The sequence below is a fragment of the Delphinus delphis genome, chromosome 19 (genome assembly GCF_949987515.2).
Source record: "Delphinus delphis chromosome 19, mDelDel1.2, whole genome shotgun sequence".
NCBI lineage: Eukaryota > Metazoa > Chordata > Mammalia > Artiodactyla > Delphinidae > Delphinus > Delphinus delphis.
This window is the reverse complement of record NC_082701.1, coordinates 48,272,906-48,289,467: the sequence shown is the minus strand read 5'-3', so window position 1 is coordinate 48,289,467 and position 16,562 is coordinate 48,272,906. Positions and strand designations below refer to the sequence as shown.

The following is a 16,562-nucleotide window of genomic DNA, read 5'->3' as shown; positions in this document are numbered from 1 at the left end:
GGCTTCTCTTGTTGCAGAGCACAGGCCCTAGGCACGCAGGCTTCAGTAGTTGCAGCACATGGTCTCAGTAGTTGTGGCTCACAGGCTCTAGAGCACAGGCTCAGCAGTTGTGGCGCACAGGCTTAGTTGCTCCGTGGCATGTGGGATCTTCCCAGACCAGGGCTCGAACCCGGGTCCCCTGCATTGGCAGGCGGATTCTTAACCACTGTGCCACCAGGGAAGCCCTGTAAGCATTAAAAACAAACACAAAAATTTTAACACTCCTGACATGTGACTACATTTCTTTAACAGCTACCCTCTAGGAAAATCTGAATTTCCAACACTTTTCAGAAACACATGGTTGACAGCAGTGAGAAGGTAGCTGTTTTAGGCATAATGACCAGCTGCCTGGATGTCCTGTGCTCTTGGCCCAGACTTCAGCTCATGGTGACGTCTGTGACCACAGCTGCCCAGGCTCAGCCACCTGACCCCACTGCAGCTCTCCCGTGGACCCTGGAAATTCCCTCCCTGACTCCATTATTTAGGAGCAACTCGAGAAGATCCCCCCATGGTGAGGTTTCTGCTGGCCTTGGTCTGAAGGGAGGACTGGTGCTGTGGGTTTCAGAGAAAACTAAGGAAAGTTTAGGGGTTTGCAAGTTAAAATCTAGTGATCCATAATTCCCTCATACAAACTGCATGAATCTAGTAGCTCACCTCACCATCACACTTTCTTGAACTAGTGTTCTCCTTTCCCTTACCTGTTTTCCATTTTGCTCACTCCTGGTTCGGACCAGCTATGGTGATTGATAAATCGCATTCTCTGGTGGCTTTACTCAGAGTTAATAGGCACTGTTGGGGGCTTCCACGTAACAATCCCAAGTAATCCTAATAGCCGTCCCTGAGGAGAACACTGGTCATATTTTGTCATAATATGTGAGTACAAACCGGCATGTTTCATAATTTCTGTGCCTTCATTTTTATGTCTGTAAAACAGAAGTGAGCACGGTTCGTCCTAGCTCACAGGGTTGCCCTGAGGAAGGCGATCAGTATTAGGTCATATGTCCTTCCTCTCATGCAAGTACACGAATTCTGGTGTGCACAGCGAGGGTCCCCTCCAGTGTGGACTGATGGGAGCAATGTCTGCTGCCTATTTGCAGGAATCTGGGGGCCCAGGGAATAGGAAGTGCTTTCGAGGATGGAAATTCAGATTTCCACAGATTTCTGAACAGATATCCCTAACCTGTCCGTAGCGTCTGTCTTTCAGATCACAGTTTGTCCTGGAGCTGAGCAAGCTAGGGATGGCGGCAATGGTCTGATACGGGTCCCTTTGCAAGTTAAAGGGACTGAGCTGTGGCCAAAAAATTCTGGGCTCTTCCCTCTTAGTTCTGTGTTTCTGGAAAAACTGGAATCTCAGGATTAAAAGGCAGACGTTACAATTTCCTCCAGCATGTTGGAAGGCAGCTGCCCAGCCCTTGCTTTAACACTGCTCATGGTGTGGCAGAGAGAGCAGACCTGGGTAAGAAGCTCAGCTCTATTCACTTTGTTATAAAGCAGAAACTAACACACCATTGTAAAGCAATTATACTCCAATAAAGATGTAAAACAAACAAAAAAACACAAAAAACTCAGCCCTGCCGTGCAATGACTGTTGTAACCATTAGATGTGGGGTGGGAGAATTTATGCCCCTTTTCTGGACCATAAGAAGACCCTCTCAAGGCTGGCATCGAGGTTCAGTGAGAACAGACAAAGCTCCCTCCCTGCTCAGCATGTTTGCCCAACATGTATTAGTTTCCTTCTCCACTTCCCTCTGTCAGCAGGTCTTAACTGCCCGAGCTGAACTTTCTGTGGCTTGCATCACGGAGGGACTACCTTCCTCCTCCATAGTCTTGCCCAGGAGAGAGGAAGGAGAGGCATTTCTCCAGTAGCCACTGGCTTCTCATGGCTGAGCCTTCTGGATCATTAACATGACAACCTACTCTTGGCGAATCCTTTGAAGACTCATCCACTGCCCTGGTGTGAGGAGGCTGTTTCCTATAAAGTAAGTGGTCGGCATCGAAAAGGAAAGGAGTGCTCATTGAGCAAGGAAGTGAGCAGCCCGCAGAGGCTGGATGAGTGTGTCCTGAAATGTGGCCTCAGGGGTGTTGCATCAGCCAGAGTTCAGGTCTGTACTTGGCTGGGATGACTCTTAAGTGCCTTGTTTTGCTCTTTTTCCTTATCAGTTTGTTTTGGAAGGATCTAAACATCTCTGGACCTGGCCTCCACGCTATCCCTGCATTCCTACCCCAGGAGTGGCCTCTGGCCGCTCTAACCAGGGCTTTACTTGGCCATACTACAAGCTCCTTGAGGTCGGGAGCCTCACTTCCCCCCAGCCCAACCCCATGGCACACAGATGCTTGGTAAATATCTGTCGAATAACTAAGGACTAAGGAGAGCAGTGGCAGTGACTAGTTCTCAGTTAGCCTGGGGTTGAGTCAGCAGGGGTGCCTCAGGCACTGAGCTCAAGGGCTGTGTGGAACTCAGAATAAGGTCCTCACTTAAGTTCGCCTCCTTACTGTTTGCTCCTGCTCCAGGGAGGGCGGAGACATACCAAGCCATGGAGGCACGAAGATAGCACTGAGTCAGGACAAGAACCTTGAGTTCTAGGCTCAGCTTCATTGCTATGTGCCTTTATTAAGTTCTTTGGGCCTCGGTTGCCTCATCTGCAAGAGAGCTAATTCTGCACACTTCTCGTGTCCTAGGTATGGTGGATATGGGGGTACAAAGCCAAGTGATCCTTGGTCCCTGTCTCAAAGAGAGTCTGCAGTCCAATGCGAGAGGCTGATAGGAAATTCATAGTTACGGGACACTGTGACATTTGTTATTTTAGAAGTGAACACAGAATTCTTTTCCTAGAGGAAAGTGCGTCTAAATCCACTGGTGGGCCAGTGGTTCATGAAGCCTCCCAGTTGATTGAGCTACGTTATTAAGGGATAAGAGGTAGAAAAATTGAGAAGAAGACATGTCATTCCAGGCAGAAGGGACAGCCGGGGTGAAGGTGTTGCAGGCATAAAGCAGCGAGGTGAAGGCTGGAGGGATCAGTGCACGTGGGAGGTGGTGGCAGAGATACAGAGGCTAAGAGGAGACGGACCCTAGAAGGGCCTCGTGTGCCGCTGAAGAGTTAGCACCTGATCCTTACAGATAAGGGAGCCACTGAAGAGGTTTAAACGGAGAATGCCCCGAACATCACGGGGATGGCTTGGCAGTGTGGAGGATGGGCTGGAGGGAGTGCAGTTAGATCAGGTGAGAAAGGAAGGCCTCAACCAGAGGAGGAGTACTGAACAGGTAAGGGGTGGGATTGCTAGGACCTGGAGACTGGTCAGGAGGAGGGGCTCAGGAGGGAAGGGGCTGGGGATGATGGCCAGGATTCTTACTTGGTGTGACTGGGTCCTTTGAGATGGCGATGGTGGAACCATCCAGGGACACTGGAAGAATCACCAGGGAGAAGATGAAGACTAAATGCCAGAACTGTGGAGACTCTGGTGCCTGCAGAAATGGTCAGGAAAGCCGCCTGGACGAGATTGCAGACTTGGCAGCTGACGCAGGAGTGACAGGAGCTGGTGGGAAGGCGTGTGGAGGAGAGGCTTCCAGGAGGCTGGAAGGGACCCCCGAGGGAGATAAGGGAAATGGGGAAAAAGCCAAGGGAGGCTTTCACGAGGGCCCTCAGGTGGGACAGGTCCAGGTAGGTAATAATTGAATGTGGCCGTGCGTTTGCCAGTACAGAATTTATCCTGCTGTGGCGCAGGGAAGGGCTAAGCTGGGCGACTGTGTTGCAGGCAGACGGGGGCTGAGGAGCAAAGCCTGAGTACATGCAGCATTCTCCAAAGCTTCGCTGGGGCGGGAAGTAGGGACAGGAAGGAGTTACGGGGCCTCAGAAGAATGGGGCAGGAGGGAAGGGAAGTGAGCTGTTGAATGCAGACTTAGAGGGAAGAGCCGGGAGGCAGGAAGAGGTTAAAGGTGCTGGAAAGGCCGGTGAGGAAGATCCTGGATGGCAAAAGGAGCCAAGAGCAGGATTCAGGCGTGAAGAGCAGCTGTGGCCGAAGGGCAGTGAGCCACACCAGTTAGGGCAGGCAGCCTCCGTTTTCCAGTCCGTGAATCTGGAAAGCTATTAAGTGAGATTAATGATAAAGGAGAGGAAAAAAGACCAAGAAAGGGAGGGCAGGGAATGTTTAGATTAACAGCTGAGGGGACTGGGAGAAGTTGAGGTGAAGGCACAGATGGGGAGACCATGAACCTGTAATCGCTTCAGATTGGTTTCCTTACCTGTAAGGTAGGAACTCTGCCCCCATGAGCTTAACTAGAATCGAGGAGGTAACGGGTATGAACTTGGTCCAGTGTGGGAGATTACAGATGACCTTGGACACACCACCCACTGTTGAGGCTGTTTGTATTGGCATTTGTAGCCTTGCCCAAACTTTGATGTTGCGCTAGCCAGTGTCCGCGTTAGAGCTGTGAAACTACCTTTTGCTCAAAAATGCAGACTTCTCCCTTTGAAAACACACCACCCCTAATTTTAAGTGTTTAAAGAGAAACAATATCTTTGCTTTAAATTGTTGCTTTGTTCAGAGTTATCTGGATTTGCTGCATCCCTATAAGCAAAAACTTTTCCATTTCCAGAACTAGCCTATCCTGTTTTATTGTCACCTCTCACTATATTGGTCCAGCTCGAATTAACTCAATGCGGCTTTTGGCTGTACTGATAAATTCAAGTTTGCCTAAGGGCAGAGGTCTTACTTTTAAGAAAGGTTGTAAAAGTCAGGGCTCACATTAGCAAGTGGGGAACCAGAACAGGGTTGTGTTGACACTGTTAGTTCGTATGGCTTTTCTGGATGTGTCTGCTTGTTTCTGAGTTGTAAGGGAATGACGTAGGCCCCGATGTCCTGGTCAGGATGAGACTTACAAGCAGGGCCCAGGCCGGCAGCTGATCTGGGCAGCCTGGGAGTCCGTGGAAAGGAAGCTGCGGGAGCTCAGAGCCCTTCTGCGTGTCTGTCCAGTTAGCTCTGAGTTGGTCAAATTTGTGCCCGTTAATACCTGCGAACTCCAAAGGATGATGGTGAGGAGATCTAGCGCAATAGTGGCAAAAACAGGCCGACCAGTACTAGGCAGGTTGCCAAGCACTGGGCTCAGTCACCAAAATGGTGAGCCCATGGGGAGGGGCATGAGTCCTGTCTGCAGAGCATGGCCCAGTCCTTCCAGGCCCTCTTGTTTCATGTAGGAGCCCTCCTAGGGCACAGGAGTCAAGGGCCCATTAGGGAAAGGCAGGTGAGGGTTCCCTGTGGGTTATGGACATACAGGGTACCGGCTCAGAGGGGGACATAGCATGTGATGGCTAGGGGTGGGCAGCCTGTGTATTCCTCCAAGTTGGGGTGGTCCAAGTCCCCACGATTTCTGTGTGTAGGGTTGTCCGGCGTCTGGTCACTAGGGGGGCCAGTTGTTCTCACACACACGCAGTGGGGCTCCTTGGCACCTGGCTTAAACAGCTTCCTGGGGACGCCAATCCAGTCTCTGCTCACACCTCCACTAAGGAGAGAAGGAAAGAGGGCTGCTTAAAGCATGAAGTCGTGAGTTTCTCTGGGAAGGGAGGAGAGGGAGCAGTGAACCAGGCCTTGCGAAAAGGAGAAGCCATTTCACTTGCTGCCTTGGTGTTTTCCCAAGGCAGTGGTCTGCAGTGTTCACCCGAACCTTCTTGCTCTCCCCCGAGGTCCTCCAGCTTCCCCTCTGAGGGCACAGCCCGTCGTCCTTTCACTGCTGCTCCAGCCCCTGCCCTCTGCCTTCCTAGGAGGCAGCGCCACTTCCCTGCACTGGTGGCAACACCTGTGAAAGGCTTTTCCCCACTGGCCTCTGAGCGTCTCAAAAGCAGCGTCTGGCTTGAGAATCGCTATCCCAGAGCACACGTATTTTGACAAAGTTCCCCTGGGTTAACAGTCAATTTATGGCCTCACTGAACAGCACAGATGTGGTGACCTAGAAGATGGATTTGGGGGAGAGGCGGGAGGAACAGAAGGAAAGCCCGTTTACCTCCTCTGGGAGCACCAGAACCGGCTGCCCCGGGTTGAGCTCCACTCAGCATTGCATGGTGGAAACTTCTGCTTCTCTTTCAGTTCCTGTTTATTTGCCTCCAAGCCTTTGGTGATCATGGCTTCTGCCTGGGTCAGTTCTGGAGTAGGTAGCCCATCCTCTCCGTAGAACCTTCCTGTCACCCTCCCTGTGGTGACAGGAAAGCTGACATCAGAGTAGCCGTGGGAGGGGGGGCAGGAACAGAGGCTTAGCTCCTGCAGAAGTCCTGGTAAAGCCGAGTCCCCAGGGCTTCCGCCTTCCACAGTAGCCTGCTGGCTGCTGATTTATTAAGAACTGGTTGGAGGGACTTGTGTTGCCTTCTATCCCGATGTCTCTCAACATCTTATACGACTCTGGATAGACGCCTCCCTGTTCTAGATGTAGAGTCCTCCAGCACGGAAATTATAAAATCCTTCCCCACATGTCACTCATTTTTCAGTGTTCCACAGTGCTTGAGGTACACAGTAGGTGTCCAAGAAATGCTTGATGAATGAATGGCTTATTGCATAACATTTTTGTGGCTCATTTCTTCCCCACATTGAATTATTTTGTCTTATATGGATATAAATAAGTCATTTATTGAGTGTTCACTCAGCATCAGGAGCTGTGCTAGCACTTTACCAGTATTTTGTAATGCTCCTAACACCCGTTTGAGAGAGAAATCAGTGCTCCCGTGGTCCTAGGAGAGAGACTGGGAGACTGAATAGCTGGGAAGTCCCTGAAGCTAGTAAGTGGGTCTGGCCCTGAGCTCATGCTCTCCCCTCCACCATTCTTTTCCGGCTCAGTCCTTCAGTGGACAAGCTGAGTGGAAACTGGTTTTAGTTTGAAATCCCCGTCAGAATTCGTAAGGTCTGAGCTATGGCAGTGGCCAGCAAGTGGTCGGCGAGCCTGTAGGCCAGAGCCAAGAAGAGATCAGTTCTTAGATGCAGGGACTTGCATCTCCGAGTCCTGAAGTGCAAGTGGCTTTCACAGCAGCCCCTGGCACAGGGCAAGAGAAGCAGCAGAAAGGACTTCTAGAAGGTTTGCCCAAGTAGGAGGAGGTATCTGTACATACCGGCTCCTGCTGTGTCTGTCCAATCTTCTCAGTCCCCGAGAACTGAGATTCCAGGGTACGTTCGTGTACCAGATTCAGTTCATCTTCTCAAGTCCAACACCCTATCCTGACCTTTCCAATTCTATTCTTATCACTTTGTTTTTTCGGCCACTCCATGTGGCTTGCGGGATCTTAGTTCCCCAACCAGGGGTTGAACCCAGGCCCCCTGCAGTGGAAGCGCAGAGACCTAACCAGGGGACCGCCAGGGAGGTCCCTATTCTTATCACTTCTGCCTGGGTTCCCTGGCTTAGGAGCCCTGGATCTCTGACTCCTCCTTCACATCTAAATGTACACTTCCCTTCGTTCATGTCCAAACCATGGGTGAATCGTGTCGGTCCAACCTTTAAAAAACACCCTGATTCTGCCCATTCTTTTCCATTTCCACTGCTACCACCCTAATCCAGACGATGGATTACGACAGTGGCCTCCCAGTGGTCTCTGCTTCAGCTCATTCCTTCCCACAGTTCTTTCTCTACAGAGTAGCTGGGGTGACCTTTTAAAAACGTAAATCACACCTCCATGCCTGGTTTATACCCTCCTATGGCTTCCTAAAACATATGGATAAAACACAAACTTCTTATCAAAGGCCTCCAAGACAAGCATCTGACCTGTGTTTGCTTCTTCAGCCTCCTCTTAAGTGGTCCCCTCCCTCACTGTAGGCTCCCTGACCATGCTTCGCTGCTCCCCGCCTCGCGCACTCTGTTCCCTCAGCCTGAAATACTCTCTTCTCAGATCTCAGGATGGCTGGCTCCTTCTCACCTTCCAGGTCTCAGCTTAATTTTCATTTCCTCCAAGAGGCTACCCTGACCGTCTGCTCTAAAGGTGTCACGCACACACCCAAACATGCATCACATTAGTTTTAGCTTATTCACAGTCCTATCTGGAATTGTCTAGTCAGTTTACTAGTTTATGATACTGCTCTCCCCACCAGTGAGGCCCCAGCACTCAAAGCAGCTTAGTTCAGAGCATTCATTTTGAACGCTTGTTAGAATAAATGAAGGGAGCAGGGCCCAAGTCCCAGGGCTTCAGTCTGAGTTGGCCTGGCACCGCACTTTCTCCTGTAGAGGGTCTCTGTATGCATGGTGACAAGCCTGTCCTGGTGGGTTTTAGACATGAGACCCAAAGAGAGGACAGCAGTAGTAGAGGCAACAGAGAAAGAGGCAGAAGCTGTGTCGTGAGAATGGCGGTCACCATTGGCTGGGTCTCCAGAACACAAAAATGGCATCTCGTTTCCCCTCGAGGCCTGGCCATATGGCTGCCAAGATGGCTTCCTGCTGTCGTCCTTCAGTGTGCACCTGTGTAATAAACCTTCATCTTCTGACGCTCTGTCCTGAGGGTTTCTGGTGCCCTGAAAGAACCTAACACTGCCCTCCCCTTACAGAATGAGCTAACAGAGGACAGGAACTGCATTCAGCTCATCTGTGGTCCCCATGAGGACCAGAACCACAGCATATCCATAGCAGATACTCGAATATATCCTGACTTTAACTACATTCCTTCGGAGGCATTTCTGACCATGTGCCCCTCACTCCCCTGCACGTTAACACTGTTCAGACAAGACGAGTTCACTCATCTCACCAAACACATCAGTTTGCTCCTCGACATCAGTGTGATGTGTTTGGTCTGGCATCCTTTGCTGACACACAGGACTCCACTTTTATTCTTCTGTGTTGGGTTTTTTCCTTATTAACACAGTCATGTTTCAGCTTTGGTTTGGCAACTTTATGGGGAAAAGGGAGAACCAAGCCTTCTGAAGGCCAGACCGATAGAGGTCAGTTCCTTCAGTGGCAAACATAGTTGTGATCTGAGGAGTGGCCTGGTGCAGACTGGGTGAAAACAAAGATGGGGGGTGCTGCAGGTTGGGGTGACAGGGGCCAACAGTGGTGGGTGTGGAAGAGGGGGCACTGGAAACAGAACTTCAGATTCATGAAAAAAGCCTTGGCTAGTTGGACGTGGACGGAGCAGAGGAGTCAGTGAAAATGCCAGTGAAAGGTTCTCAGCAAAGGTAACCCAGGGAGTAATGACAGAAGCAGACATGCAGGGGCATTAGGGGCAGAGAAAGACCTTCCAATTTAGACCTGTTCCAGGGTGAAGTGACACTGATGTTCCTCAGGAAATTAGCCATGTCTAAGTGGGCTCCAGTGAGAGGTCAGGGCAGCAGTAGATGGAGAACAGGGGCCCAACCATCCCAGTTGTCAGTGTTTGTGAAGCAATCTACTGTTTAGTGTCTAACATTTCTTTAGGACACCGTTAGGTGTCTTCTCATTTAGGTAGCAGGTGCAGGCTCCACACAACTGGCTTGAACAAGTGTTTGATGAGCATGACTTCCACCTGGGAGGCAGTTTGTTGAGGATGGGCACAGGTTGATGTCTGTCTCCTTCGGGGACGAAGTAAAAGGATATTTGTCAAAACCATTTGCAAACAGGCTTTGAGCCTCCCTGACTGTGTCTGAAGCCAGACTCCTGGAACACGGTGAGATGGGGAAGCTGCCCTCCTGGGCGGGTCACTCAAGAGTGGCGCAGGCTGTGGGGCAGCAGAGGCCAAAGCCAGTGGTCGGGCAGTCCTCTCCCAGGAGCGAGAGCAAGGGAAACAGGGACCTCCCCGGTGGGCCCGTGGTTAGGACTCCGCGCCTTCACTGCCGAGGGCCTGGTCGGATCCCTGGTCAGGGAACTGAGATCCCACAAGCCGCGGCATGACCAAAAAAAAAGGTGATGGAAACAAGCGCCCCAGCCATTTCCTTCCGGGACATATCGCCACACTGACAGCCAGAGTTTAAGGTGAAAAATCCATGGGCATTTTTCAGATTTTAACCTTGAGTCCAATCCCCAAAGAATTCTAGCCCCTTAAAAAAACTGCAAGACAAACAAAACAAGAAAACAACTGCAAGACAACCAAATGAAATCTATGGAAATGACCTGTGGAATACTTACCGATGAATTCATAATTCTTCTCATAGAATGAAAGCCAACTTTGGAGTGTCAGCATCTCAGAAAATGACAGGTCAGATACATCATCCACAAGGCCTCCTTCAGAGTAGTCCCCGGTCACAAACGCTCTGGATGCATCTCGGCCTGCAGGGGAGATGTTTCCAGTAGATTAACTTATAAATCACCAACACTGTAGCAACTCAAGAATCTGTTTTCTGAGAAACATCTCCCCCAAACCCTCACTCCCCAGCCCCCAGCAAAGCTGATCCCTCCTCCCCCTCGGTGACAGACGCCCCTGGATCTTAGACATACTTTCTGGCATGCATCCTGTTCTTTCATTGACTTTCAGCAACATTTCGCATGGTGGACCATGTCCCTTGGCTTCTGTGACACTATACTCTTGGTTTTCTCCTACCCTTCTAGCTCATTTTCTACCAGCCTCAGACATCAGTTCTTGTTCACCTCCTTTGCTCCATCCACACCCTCCACTTGACAATCTCATCCACTCCGTGGTTTCAAGTACCACCTCTCTGCCAAAGATGCCAAATTTGTATGTTTAGCTCAGACTTCTCTTGAGCTCCAGACCTGTATATCCAGTTGTCTGCTCAACGTGCCTTAGATGACTTTCAGACATCACAAGTTAAAAATGTTCATACTGCATCCCCAGCCCCTGGAAACCTGCCTCTATTCTAGTACTCCCTGTCTCGGTTAATAACCAGTTGCTCACTCCAGAAATGTAGTCCTTGACTCCTCCTTCATCCCTTACATCCCATCAGTCCCCAAGTCCTATAATTTCTTCCTAAATATCAGTCTGCCTGGCCCCATCTACTACTAAGCAAGCCCGGGCTGCCGTCGTCTCTCATCTGAACTACTAGAGTAACCTGCTAGGTCTCCCTGCATTCATTTGGCCCCCTGCTCATCTATTTTCCATACAACACTTAGACTGATATTTTAATTAAGTCGATCATACCATTCTCTTGCTTCAGAATCCTCAGGGGCTTCCTTTTGCCCTATGACAAGGTACATATTCCTTAGCAGGCCATTCAAGGCTCTGCACCAGCCACCGCCAACCTCACCTTGCCACTGTACTCCCTTTCTCGCTGTCCTCCTCCCCCACTAGGCTAAGGCCTCTAGTAATACCACTATGTTCTTTTAACACTCATCACAAAAATAACTGATTAACTGCTTATGTGATAACTATTTAACGTCTGTCATTTCTACTAGTCCCGCAAGTTTTATCAGGGAAAAGAACATACCAAACTAAAGAATCAGTTCCCCAGTGTCTGGTGGTGCCTGATCTTTAGTAAATTCTCAGTAAATACACGACTGAATGAAACCCATACATTTATAGTTAATTGATTTTCAATAAGGGTGCCAATTCAATGAGGGAAAGAACAAATGGTGCTGGGACAACTGAATAGTGACATGCAAAAGAATGAAATTGGACCCCTACCATATATAAAATTGACTCCATAAATCAATCACCTGAATTATGAGCTAAAAATATAAAACTCTTAGGAGAAGACATAGGTGTAAGTCTTTGTGACCTAAGATTAGGCAATGGTTTCTTAGCTAGGACACCAAAAGCACAAACCACCAGAGGGAAAATAATTAGGATTTGGTCAGAAATTTTAAATTTTGTGCATTAAAGGACACTATCAAGAAAGTGAAGCCCTGAAACCATAAAACACCCAAGAGAAAACAGGCAGCATGCTCTTTTTTTTTTTTTTTTGGCCGTGCTGTTTGTGGGATCTTAGTTCCCCAACCAGGGATCGAGCCTGGGCCCTCGGCAGTGAAACTGCAGAGTTCTAACTACTGGACTGCCAGGGAATTCCCGGCAGTATGCTCTTTGACATTGGTCTTGGCAGTATTTTTGGGAATGTCTCCTCAGGCAAGGAAAACAAAAGCAAAAGTAAACAAATGAAACTACATCAAACTTAAAAGCTTTTGCACAGCAAAGGAAACTATCAACAAAACGAAAAGGCAAGGGAATTCCCTGGCGGTCCAGTGGTTAGGACTCCGTGCTTCCACTGCAGGGGGCCAGGGTTTGATCTCTGGTGGGGAACTAAGATCCTGCAAGCTTCAAGGCGCAGCCAAAACAAACAAACAGAAAACCCGAAAAGGCAGCCTACTGAATGGGAGAAGATATTTGTAAATGATATATCTGATAAAGGGTTACCATCTAAAATATACAAAGAACTCATACAACTCAGCATCAACAGAACAAAATAAAACAGGGACTTCCCTGGTGGCAGAGTGGTTAAGAGTCCGCCTGCTAATGCGGGGGACACGGGTTTGAGCCCTGGTCCGGGAAGATCCCACATGCCGTGGAGCAACTAAGCCCGTGTGCCACAACTACTGAAGCCCATGTGCCTAGAGCCCATGCTCCACAACAAGAGAAGCCACCGCAATGAGAAGCCCACGCACCGCAACGAAGAGTAGCCCTTGCTCTCCGCAACTAGAGAAAGCCCGTGCACAGCAACGAAGACCCAACGCAGCCAAAAATTTTAAATAAATTAATTAATTAAAAAACAAAAAAAACCCAAGCAACCTGATTAAAAAACGGCAGAGGACCTGAATAGACATTTTTCCCAAAGAAGCTATACAAATGGCCAACAGACAAGTGAAAGATGCTCAGCATCACTAATCATTAGAGGAATGCAAATCAAAACCACAATGAGATATCACCTCACACCTGTAGGAATGGATATTATCTAAAAGACAACAAATAACAAGTGTTGGCGAGGGTGTGGAGAAAAAGGAACCTTGTACACTGTTGGTGGGAATGTAAATTGGGGAGCTACTATGGAAAACACTTCGGAGGTTCCTCAAAAAAATTTAAAATAGAACTACCATATGATACAGCAATTCCACTCCTGGGTATTTATCCAAAGAAAACAAAATTCAAAAAGAAATATGCACCCCTATGTTCACTGCAGCATTATTTACAGTAGCCAATATATGGAAGCAACCTAAGTGTCCATAGATGGATAAATGGATATACACATATACAGTGGAATATTAGCCATAAAAGCGAATGAAATCTTAGCATTTGCGACAACATGGATGGACCTATAGGGTATTATGCTAAGTGAAGTAAGTCAGAGAAAGACAAATACCGTATAATTTCACTTATATGTGGAATCAAAAAAAACAAACATAACAAAACAGAAAGAGACTCATAGATACAGAGAACAAACTTGTGGTTGCCCACAGGGAAGGAGGCAGGAGGTTGAATGAAATAGGTGAGGGAGATTACAAGGTACAACCTTCCAGTTATAAATAAGTATGGGGATACAGCATAGGGCAGAGAGCCAATAATACTGTAATAACTTTGTACGGTGACAGATGGTCACTAGACCTATGGTGGTGATCATTTTGTAATATATAAAAATATCAAATCACTATGGTGTACACCTGAAACTAACATAATATTGTGAGTCATTTATACTTCAAAAAAAAGTGAAAAGAACCTGCAGAATGGGAGGAAATATTTGCAAATTATATATCTGATAAGGGTCTAAGTGTCCAGAATATATGAAGAATTCATATATACAACTCAACAATAAAAAGACAACTCAATTTAAAAATGGACAAAGGATTTGAATAGACATTTCTCCAAGGAAGATATACAAATGGTCAACAAGCACATGAAAATATGCTCAACTAGTTATCAGTGCGATGCAAATAACCAAAACCACAATGAAATACTACTTCAAGCCCATTAAAATGGCTATAATCAAAAAGAAAAAAAAAGACAGTAACAAGTTTGCTGAGAATGTGAAGAAACTGGAACTCTAAATACATCAATGATGGGCATGTAGGCTGGTGCAGCCACTTTAGGAAACAATGGGCAGTTTCTCAGAAAGTTAAACATAAGTTACCATATGACCCAGCAATTCCACTCCTAGGTATATACACAAGAGAACTGAAAACGCATGTCCACAACAAAACTTGTACATAATGTTCATAGTATTATTCATAATAAGCAAAAAGTGGAGACAACCCAAATATCCAAGAAATGATGAATAGATCAACAAAATGTGGTATATCTATACAATGGAATATTATTTGGCCATAAAAAGGCATGGAGTCTTGACATGCCGATACATCATGAATGAACTTTGAAAACATTATGCTAAGTGAATGAAGCCAGACACAAAAGGCCACATGCATGACTCCATTTACATGAAATGCCCAGAGGAGGCAAATCTTTTGAGACAGAAAGTAGATACTGGTTGCCAGGGGCTAAGTAGTCGGAGGGGTTGGGGAATGACTCCTAATAGATATGGGGTTTCTTTTGGGGGTGATAAAAATGCTCTGGAATGAGATAATGGTGATACTTGCACAACTTTCTATGTTCACAACCACTTGTACTCTTTAAAAGGGTGGATTTTATACCATCTGAATATCTTTAAAAAAAAATATTGACTGAGCGAATAAGTGAACATACCTGCTTCCCTACTAGAGTGCATAGGTGTTGGGGAGCAATGTTATAATCTCTGATTCCTCAGCACGTGGTACAGGGCCAGCTACATGGCAGTGGTCAGTAAATAGATGGTGAATAAGTATTGGGCACAAAGGAACACAGTGGAGCACATTGCAAAAGAAAAACCACTCCAGAAATGGAGTGTTTTCTGCTCACAGTTGTGCATACAGCCATGATGGCTGCATCAGAGTGCGGCAGGAGAGTGCACCAAAGTGTCCTCACCTGGCAGGTAAGTAAAACACTTGATTCCAGTTCCAGCTCTGCTTCTAACTCACTGGGTAAGTCCCTTCCCCTTCTGGACTGTTTGAGGAGCTCAGCAACACCAACTGAACTTAATTCCTTCTCTGTCAATGCTTCTATTTCTTAAAAGTTCTCCCTAAAGACAGGGAAGTGACTTGTATTTAAGTACCAGAGGCAGCTACCCAGTTCTCCTGAAATAATGACAAGTGGGAAATGCTTATTTCCTATCAGCTTAGTCACTGGCCGTAGGCTTGCTCGTCGTCTTTCTCTTTTTTAATCTAGGAGATGGTCATTCTTCTGGGCTGGTAAGACGACATCTCTAAAAGTAATAGGCTGGTGTTCCTAGTGCAAGTCCTGTCAGGACTTAGTTGTGAGGGCTCTAGGCAAATCACATCCTCCAATCCCCCAAGATATAAAATAGGGAGGACAGAATAATCCTCATTTGACAAATGTTCTTTGAGGCCTAACGTGCCAGCTTTGTTCTAAGTACTGAAGGACTGTAAATGAGGCCAGACTCCTTCCCTGTGCTCTAACCTGATAAACTTTTTCAAGGAAGGCAGACAAATGCATTTGTACTAGAAGCAAGAACGACTCAAACCAAATGTACTACTTTTAGGGGAAACCTGGAGCAGGGGGAAAGGAAGATCGCTTCCAATTGGGGCACATTGAAGAAATGGTTGGAATCATTTCCAACCATTTGGGGAACTCTTGAGGCCGGGGCAGGGCGTCACTCATCTCTGGGCCCTGAGAGCCACGCAGTGTGGCACAAAGCATGTACTGGGGGCTTCTGCTGGCGAGTAAAAGGTAACTCGTAAGAGGCAAGAGATGTGTTTCTCCAGCCTCACTCAAGAAGAGCGGTGGGGAAAGATAGGAAAAGCAAAGGCTGGCAACAGTTGCCCATAGTCCTGCCCGAGTCAAAACAGACCAGAAGGATGATGCAGCTGAGCCCGGTCCCCACGCTGGTCTGACGAATGTGGGGAGGAAAAGAGGAAATGAATAAACGAATGAATAAGTGAATGAATGAAGCGCAGACGCCTACCGGCCCGCATCGTAACAGGAATAGGCGTGAACCGCCCCGCTAATACCTGCGAAGCCGCTATAGTGGGCCCCAGGCTCGTAGTGCCTCCGGCCAGAGGACACATCGTAGACACGTCCGAGCAAGGCCAAGTAGAGGCCCGGGTCCCCAGGGCGGCCGCGATAGCGGGCCAGCTCCTCGGGTATGAAAAGGCGAAAGTCAGCGCGGGGACTCCACCAGCCCATCAGCCGTGCGGCCATCGCCGCCGCTGCCGCCGTGGCCAGGCCCAGCCAGAGCCCACGCCTGCCGAGGCTCAGCATTTCGACAGCCGCACCACCTCGGCTCCTCCGACATTGCTGCCTCTCTGTCCACAACTAAGATGGCGGAGAACCGGCCGCTACGTCACCGGCGCGACGCGCGCTCTCCTGTGTCCGCCTGTCACCAAGGGGACAACGGAGGACTGAAAGGGGAAAGTCTGGCGAAAAGTTCACTCCCTGGCTCCAACTCTTTCTCGTACTTTTCTAGCATAGCTAGCGACTGTGGAGGGATACCGAGAAAGTGAGTAGCGGGAAGCCTTCCTGACCGGCAGATTATCTGCCCCCAACAAAGATGGTGGCAAAGGAGGCCGCGGGAGGACGTAGACGTAATGACAGACGCGCCGTCTTGGAAATCAGGATGCCCTAGCTAGCTGTCTCACGACAGCTGGTGGAGTCCACTTGACGGCG

General features: G+C 48.3%; 1 protein-coding gene across 7 annotated transcripts; it reads right to left on the bottom strand.

Annotated features, from left to right (window-relative positions):
- Positions 1–5: 5 nt before the first annotated feature.
- CYB5D2 (cytochrome b5 domain containing 2) lies at positions 6–16,217 on the bottom strand. 7 transcript variants are annotated; one of them, XM_059996902.1, is made up of 7 exons: positions 15,908–16,217; positions 10,097–10,237; positions 6,035–6,221; positions 5,484–5,536; positions 4,917–5,047; positions 3,391–3,611; positions 6–224 (listed from the first exon to the last, which is right to left on the bottom strand). In XM_059996902.1, the coding sequence occupies exons 1-7, from the start codon at positions 16,155–16,157 to the stop codon at positions 101–103; spliced, it is 1,107 nt and encodes a 368-aa protein (XP_059852885.1). In that variant the 5' UTR covers positions 16,158–16,217; the 3' UTR covers positions 6–100. The 7 variants fall into 7 exon arrangements, with proteins under 7 accessions (XP_059852885.1, XP_059852887.1, XP_059852891.1 ...); XM_059996904.1 differs by lacking the exon at positions 3,391–3,611; XM_059996905.1 differs by lacking the exon at positions 3,391–3,611 and having other exon boundaries at positions 102–224; positions 4,783–5,047.
- Positions 16,218–16,562: the final 345 nt, after the last annotated feature.

What these genes read in the sequence shown, in the direction of transcription:
- CYB5D2 (XM_059996902.1), bottom strand. Translation starts at nt 16,157, where the DNA reads ATGCTGAGCCTCGGCAGGCGTGGGCTCTGGCTGGGCCTGGCCACGGCG. An exon ending in GAAGAATTATGAATTCATCG is followed by an intron (nt 6,222 to 10,096) that starts GTAAGTATTCCA and finishes CTGTCACCACAG; the next exon opens with GGAGGGTGACAGGAAGGTTC. An exon ending in TTCTGGTGCTCCCAGAGGAG is followed by an intron (nt 5,537 to 6,034) that starts GTAAACGGGCTT and finishes TTCTCTCCTTAG; the next exon opens with TGGAGGTGTGAGCAGAGACT.